Source organism: Lactuca sativa, chromosome 2 (genome assembly GCF_002870075.4).
Source record: "Lactuca sativa cultivar Salinas chromosome 2, Lsat_Salinas_v11, whole genome shotgun sequence".
Lineage (NCBI taxonomy): Eukaryota > Viridiplantae > Streptophyta > Magnoliopsida > Asterales > Asteraceae > Lactuca > Lactuca sativa.
This window is the reverse complement of record NC_056624.2, coordinates 200,715,966-200,724,566: the sequence shown is the minus strand read 5'-3', so window position 1 is coordinate 200,724,566 and position 8,601 is coordinate 200,715,966. Positions and strand designations below refer to the sequence as shown.

The following is an 8,601-nucleotide window of genomic DNA, read 5'->3' as shown; positions in this document are numbered from 1 at the left end:
AGCGCCTCACACAATCTTTGCCTCAGAATCTCTAAAGTTGTCTGATGCTCAGGGCCCCCAAAAAAAGGGACAGTCTTCTTTGTCAATATAGTCAAGGGAACTGATATCTTGGAGAAATCCTGAATCAATCTCCGATAATAACCCGTCAATCCAAGGAAATGTCGAATCTCAGATGAAGGCCTCGGAACCTCCCACCTCATCACCGCGTCAACCTTGGTCGGATCGACCGGAATACTATTTTGGTTGACAAGGTGTTCCAAAAACTATACCTCTCACAACCAATACCCACACTTAGAAAATTTCTCATACAATCTCTCCCTCCTCAGAGTCTCCAATACCTCTCTAAGATGTTCCTCATGCTGCTCATGGTCATGGAATAGACCAGGATGTCATCAATAAACACAATCACAGACCGATCAAGCATAGGCCTACATATACAATTCATGAGATCCATGAATGCGGCTAGAGCATTGGTGAGTCTGAAGGGAATCACCACGAACTCGTAATGAGCATAACGACTCCGGAGGTGAGGAAGGTCGTCTTCTACATATCATCCTCTCTGACCCTCATCTGATGATAACCTGAACTCAAATCAATCTCAGAGAACCAAGATGCACCCTGGAGTTGGTCAAATAAATCGTCAATCCTCGGGAGTGGGTAACGGTTCTTCATTCAACTCCATATCGAAGGTAACCCATCCTTTTTCTCTACAAACAAGATCGGCGCTCCCCATGGTGAACTACTCGACCAAATAAATCCTTTGTCTAATATCTTCTACAACTCTGTAGATAACTCTTGCATCTTTGGAGTTGTTAACTGATAAGGTGCTTTGGCTATCAGAGCCGCAACAGGAACCAAGTCAATCGAAAACTCCACCTGCCTCTCCCGAGGCACACCAGGAAAATCCTCAGGAAACACATCTGGTACTCCCGAACAATCATTACATTGTCCATAGTCGCCTCACCCTTCTCACGGGTATCCATCACATAGGCAACAAATTAGGAACAATCCTACTGAAGGTAGCGTATTGCCCTACCTGCTGAACATAAAGTCGACCCACGTTGAACACTCTCTCCCTGGATTACTGACTCTCCCCCACTTGGGGTCTGAATATGTACCAACTGATGCTCGCAATCAATCATTTCCCTATTAGGGCTCAACCAATCCATCCCTACAATTACCTTGCTCTCACACAGAGGATATGAACCAAGTCAATCAGGTACCGTTCACTAAAAAACTCCAATATACATCCCTGATGGAACTTCGATGCCCGCACAGGACAATCATCAGCAATCTCAACCTCTAATAGAAAATCCAACTCCCTCGGAGCATCGGCAAACCTCTTGCTGAGAATAAAAGATACAAAGGATTGGGTACCCCCCCCCCCCCCAATTTAACAAGACCAATACAAAGATATCGTTCACGAGGAACAACCATAAAACAAAACACAGATATAAACAGGAAAAATCAGCATAAATAAAAGATAAGGATAAGATACATACCCGTCACCACATCTGGTGCCACACAAGCCTCATTGGGTGTCAACTGAAATGCCTTACTCCACACAAAAGACGCCTCCACCTTGCCCTGACGACAATTAGTAATCCATAGCGTCGCCGGAGCGGGTGCTACAACTAGTCCTCTCGCTGTTAAACTGGGGCAATTGGCCTTATTATGGTCATTCTGATTGCAATGGAAGCAAATCATATCAAGATACCTAGGTGGTGGTGGTGGCAATGTAATCCCTGCTGAAGTGACCCGTACTACCGCACTTGAAGCAACCAGAACCACCCGCCCTGTAGTCCCCACCGTGCGTCTTGTTGCACTTGTCGCAGCGGCCTCGGCCCTGCTGGCCCCTTGACCTCGAGTAAAAAACCTTGGGCCTCTTTCCTAACCCTCAGAACTCTGAACCTAATCCGACTTCCTCTTCTTCTCCATCTCCAAGTCAATCTCCCTCTCCCTGGACCGCACCACCATATCATGCAGTGTCTTGCAACTGGATCTGCTTACAAATTATATGATATTACTCGTCAACATCTCATGATAGCTCGCCTTCTTTATCTCCTTGTCTGACACATACTGTGGAACAAGTAACACCCTCTCTCGGAACATAACAATGATCTATGTCACCGTCTCATTAGTCTGGCGAAGGTCCTGAAACTCTATCGCCCACTGTTGGACCTCAATCACCAGTGCAAACTTAGCCTGAAACCTCGTCATGAAATCCTCCTAGGTCATCGACTCAACCTCTTTGCCTCATAAGGCGTGTCCAACCTCCTCCCACCAGTCTCGAGCTTTGTCTTTCAGAAGACATGATGCAAGTCTAAAATTTTCCCCCTCGTTGCAACAACTACTACATAAGGCGTTCTTGACATCATCTAGCCAACGCTTGCTCGCAATCAGGCCCTTCTTCCCGAAGAACTCCAGAGCCCCACATGCCCGGAACTCACGGAAAGTCAAAGTGAGAGCTCCCATCATCGCCACCATCTCAGAACGTAAAGTGCCCAAGTGCTCATCCAGAATATCCATGATACCCTCCTTGACCGTATCGAAGATCACATGAGTCTACTCAAGAATACTGCGGGTAATCTCTTATGATCCAGAAGAACCTCTTTCGACGTCCACTCCAGAATTTGTGATAGATGAAAACATGGCGCATGTCATCTCCGCCATAAAAATGACGAAGGCAAAAATCCCATTACAACTGAACATCAAGCCTTCCACTCTGGACCTCCGCCTAAGCAAAAATTTGGATGGTCTCGGGAGGATATCAACAAAGCTTTAGAGGACAACATCCGGATCCAAGCTCTCAAGGATAATCTTGACCCGATGCGTGGAATATCCCCTCTATGACATGAAGACATCCTCCGTGATCTTGAAATCATTCATTTCATGTATTATGATGTTCCGATGGATGATTTCGAACAGCTCGATCTTCCTCTCTCTCCCTATAACAAGTTTTACATCAAGTTCGCTCCTCTTCACCCTAACGACAATCCGGAGATGATCATCCGGACTGAGTGAGAAAGGCTTAAAACATTCTACTCCAAGAATGCACAAACTCTAAAGGAAGTGTGGAACAGGAAGAGAATTACCAAGATTCATGGGTTTGCAAGAAAGATCCTGGTGAAATTCGAGCTTAATTGCCCATTGTTCCGATATCACATCATCTGAAACAAACCAGCCTACCGCACCATCACTGATGTTGACTTCCCATCGATAAATCTGAATGACATTCTTACATTAGCCGCTCACTTTTGAGAAATCCAAAACGAAGATATCAGTATGGGAGCTTACCATGCTGCTCTGAGTTTCCTCAAAGACTATGTCGCAAAATTTTGCAGACGCGATTATTAGTTGACTCACTTATACGGAACTGAAGACTTTGTTGCAAAAATCGACTTTGTGCTTCCTGAAGTTGAACTGCTTGCGGATTGTCCAATTGATGAACCGTTCTAGGGTTTGTCTACATAAAAAAAAGACAAACAATAAGGACTTTTTCAGAGTCCTTGACAAACACCTGGTTCCTACCAAATCCCTTCAAAAGTTCATCAGGTGTGCATCCATGTCTGAAGCTCCGGAACAAGTCGAGGCAAATTTTGTAAGTCAGCTGACCTAGTACATCGAAGTGCAAGAATGGTTGTTCAGAGCCTACACATTGATCAAGGAAGAAGCTATCTAAGCTAACTTGATTGCTAAGTTCACTTAGGGGGAGATTGTTGGAATCTGAAAGTGAACTTCTAGCAATCCTAAGTCCCAATTTCATTTCGAAGTCAGATGGTGTTCCGTAGTGAAGATTGTTCTGGAATCTGTTTATGTCCGGACTTGAAGATATGTTAGTGGTGTGGCGATTGGAAGTGAAGGCATTCCGGAATGTACTTTATGTCCGGGATGTTTGCTGATCCGGAATCTAGGCTTTGACTCTTTACATTAATTGTATTTGTCTTTTGTTTGATTTAACTTGTCATGAGACTTAGCTTTATTTGTCAAACACGGATATTCAGAGTGTCAGATGTAACTCTTTTATCTAGTCCTTTAATTGTAATTGGTTAGTACCATGTTTCATGTACTCCTATTTATAGGAGATTTCAATGTTAAATCAACGACGAATCAATTTTCACTCATTTTAGCAATATCCAAGTTACTTCATCTTTCTAAATATTCTTTCAAACATTCTTTTTATTCTTCATTTATTAACTTAACTTTGATCATTATCTTCTCTCTTCATTAAATGGCTTGATCATTTGTTGAATACATTAACTCAGACTTGACTGGTCTATCCAGACTTGACTGGAACTTTGATTAGCAAGTAGATATTGATCTTAAAATATTAACTCAAGGTTTGAGTTTTCAAACCTTGTTCCTGCGCATTAGATCGTTCTTGTTCTCACAGATAGGTTATGGAGCCGAGTAATTATTGTAAAAAAAAAAAAAACAATGTTTGAATTCTATTTGGGAAAGATGATGTCAACAATTTGATCTAATGGTGAAAAACATAAAATTGAAATAAAAACAATGACCTTAATTGTTTCAGTGGTGAATTACAGATTATTTTTTAATAAAATTTAAAGATTTTCGGGAAATATTAAGAAAATATTTAAAGGGAATTCCAGGGCCACCAACAAGGAACATGCTGTTTTTATAAAACTAGTTGATCTATTAAAATTTTCAAATAATCTAAATTACTTTTTCCTAATTTTTACATTGAGATTTCATTTTGAATTTTTTATTCTAACTTATAACCACCAGATGATGGTGGTAAATTACTAAATTACACTTAAATATTTTCAAATTTATTTTGGGAAAACTACTAGATTACACTTATATATTTTCAAATTTATTTTGGGAATTTCTGTGTACTTTAAGAATGGTAAACCTTATCATTGAAGGTAAATATTATATTCATTTCAGGATCATCGTATGAAGGGTAAATAACGGAACAATAAAAGGGAATATATATGCCTGGATTTCGAATCCAGCGGCTCTGTATAAGAAAATTTACGAGTTACTTCCAAAGCATAAAAGAAAAGAGGAAAATTTTATGCCCGACTTACTGATATACTTCAACAATTCACTTGATGTATTTATGAGTGAAATTCAAGCTCATTAGTACAACCCACTCAATGTACGTAATCATCCATACCGAATGTATTCATTTTTGAAATATTATTACAACAAAAAATTCAATTTCACTTGCCACATATATATTGCATTGGATTTGTTTGATCGGTCAACTCCGTTGAATTTGAATCGACAGTTTTTCCGGCGACGGCGAGTTCCGGCAAACCGGGCAAGTAGGATGAACCTTCAGCCACGTGTCTATACACTTGCGATGAAAAAAGTGACCACATTTCGGCAACAACCTGATAACATCCGTCGGTTTATAATCCGCCAAACAAATAGAACAACCGGATCCATTGGCATCGGCGGCAGAGTCAACCTTGTGAGGCATCACGTGCTCAGAGTAAACAAACACCGGAAAAGTCATGAGCACGGCGTCATCAACACCTCGAGAGACTGTGAAAAGGTGGTTGCCGTTGTCGTCATCAACTGGTGGTGATTGATATTGTCTGCTGCGGTTGCACTTGTAAGAAGCGTAAGAGAGGGTTAATAAGAGGATGATGATGGCAAAGGAGAGCCCGAGGACATAGGTAAGGCTTCCTTCCGGTTTTCCGGTGCTGTCGGTGCTGTACAAATCTCCGGTGTCCGGCGATTCGCTCATATTGTGTATGAGGGGAGTATTTGTCAACTTGGGTTGGTTTATATGGAAGTATTAAGGTCCTTGACCTTTGAGTTTAATCAAAAACCATTAGATGCTAATTTTGTATTTGGTAAATAGATACCATTCATTTTTAAGTATATCATTCATTTATCTAATTATTTCAAAAAGATCGTAAATATTTTTGTTTATTCCAGTTTACAACATTCACAATAAAAGCCTTTTAGAAGTTTTCAATAGATTTTTAATGCCAAAAAGCTGTTAGAAAAACAAAAAGATAAAAACTTATGAATGAGTTTTTAAATATTAGAGATTTTTCAAAAAAAAAAAATGCTACTTAACAAGTTTTTTTTTTAGCTTTTTTAATGATGTGGTGTGTCTTATTGTTTTTTCTACCAATAAAAGATAGACACCAATAATAACAAAAAGGAAATTACTAAACATATATATTAAAATTAAAATGAAAAAAAAAAAAACCCCCTCCTATTATGGATGATACATAAAAAAATTTCATATTAATTTTTTTAATAAAAACTTCTAAAAACAACTCTCATATGTTTTTAATCCGTTTAAGCTAATGATTCAGATTGAGTAAATATATTTTCATTATATTTAAGTTTCACCTCGAATCTATGTATAAATACATAAAGAAATAAGACAAAAAAGATTAATAATAATGCATATTCAACATATTGTTTATACTTTATATGCTTGCTAATTAATTTTATCTAATGATTATATATATATATATATATATATATATATATATATATATATATATATATATATATATATATATATATATATATATATATATATATATGTATATTATTTTTTTAGAACGGCACTTTACATACACATAACAACATACATAAATGTAAGTATTTTATTATGGTCATTATCGTAATCTAACATTAAACTAACAGGTGCTAACCATATCCAAATATTAAACGAATAAATTATGAGTATTTGACTTAACAAATATTACTATATTAAGGTTTTAAAGAGTAAACAAGATTTCTTAAGATATACAGAATAACTCATCTTATCTTATACATAATAATCTAGTTGTAATAAATTTAAAAATATAATAATCGATTTATGAAAAAAAAAAAGGATAACATTATCATAGAATTTGAGGATGTGTATGTGTTGAAAGAGAAATTAAATATCATCCTACCATTTGTTCATACTTTTCCAATTAAATGTGACACATGTCAACATTTGATATGGTAGGAGGAAAAATAGGAACAAATGGTAAGATGATATTTAATTTCTCGTGTTGAAAATACAAACCGTTTCATATTCAATCTTATTATTTACTAGGTGTAAGCCCGTGTAATACACGGGTTTATTAAAAATAAAAATTTAATATCAATATTTAAACATTAAATTTAATATCAATATCAATTTTAGAGTTCTCATTAATTATGACATTTATTACATTATAAATATATCAATTTTTTTTCAAGGAAGCATTTATTTCTCTCAATATTATAACCGAAATAAGTTATGATATGTGAACAAATCAGAAAATTACATGTGGAAATAAATAAATTCTAAAAATCTATTAAAATGTCATGTGTCCAAATCAATGAGGACATGACATGTGACAGAAAATGGGTTTTATTTATTAGTATAGATTTGTTTAGGTATTAGTTTGTTATTAATTTTGTTTGTAGGGTTAAATGTGTCAACCAGTAATACTTGTTTTGAAACATATTTTGTTATAAAGGATTGTTTGTGTTTTGTTGTATTTCTTCTAGGTTGCGGATCATTTTATTGAATGTTAACATGTTGGACACGCGTATCCTTGACCCATGGGTCATACAAGCAACTCGAGTATATATTGTTGAAACGGAGTTGTGGATCGTCATTCATTCAGTTTACATATGTGCGCGCACACAAACACACACTCTTTCACGCGCTCTTGTTTTTTTCTCTTCGGATATTAGGGTTTCCGTAGAACTAGGGTTTCATACATACTTGATGTTCTTAGTTCTTGATGAATATTCTTTTAAGTGATTTGTATTGAGAGTAGAGTTAGGATTCTTGTATAGAGGATTAAGTTGTAAAGTGTCGTGTATAACGAACTGGTTTCTTATCAATAAGGAAACTATTGAAGTTGGGAAAAATCATGGGTTTGTGTATTTTCATCATGGTAGCAGAGCAGAGGTTGCTCACTGCTCAAAGTTTTGTTTACTGACTGAACGACGTTGTCTCACAGTCGTCTGTTACGCAAAGGTTAGAGTATTTTTTTCTCTTGTTCTTCCGCACTTTTTTTGCTTATCAATTAACCTTGTAGATTTGATATTATCAGTGTCAAATCTAGGGTTTCTGCTTGATTCCTTGTAGATCTACACCAGTGTAGAGTTTCGCATTTGTCTAATCCTTGTGTTTAGTTCTTGTTATTACGAGTTCTCTTTTGTTTCAGGATTTGATCTTGGTAGATGCTCGACATCTGCATTCCTGAGAGGATCTATGGCGTTTTTGAACTTCGATCGGTCGATCTCTTTTCGAAGTTTTGATTAACTCAACTAAAGAACGAGTTTCATCATCGAAATAACTCTAGCATGGAATGAAACCAAGAGATACGGTCTCTCCAAAAATATCTATAGGGCCTTTGTGATTTATTTCGCGTTCCCTTTACTCTCTTTCGTAGATGTAGTTGTGGGAGATCATGGTTGGCTTTAGTACACCAGTTACGTATTTATGCAATTGTTTGTTTTCTTGTATTGTTTTCTGACTTTGTGTTTATTGTCTTGGGCCCCAACATACCGTCGTTATCATTGGGACTTGTAATCAACACAATAGTATGTGTTTTCTTGTACATTCTTGCTTGTTATTCTTGTCTAATTTTCAAATATTATTGGTTCCACTGA

At 37.0% G+C, this 8,601-nt stretch overlaps 1 protein-coding gene across 1 annotated transcript; it reads right to left on the bottom strand.

Annotated features, from left to right (window-relative positions):
* Nucleotides 1–5,230: 5,230 nt before the first annotated feature.
* On the bottom strand, nucleotides 5,231–5,722 carry LOC111916443 (RING-H2 finger protein ATL70). The gene has a single exon (XM_023912122.1). The coding sequence runs from the start codon at nucleotides 5,720–5,722 to the stop codon at nucleotides 5,231–5,233; it is 492 nt and encodes a 163-aa protein (XP_023767890.1).
* Between the last annotated feature and the right edge of the window lie 2,879 nt (nucleotides 5,723–8,601).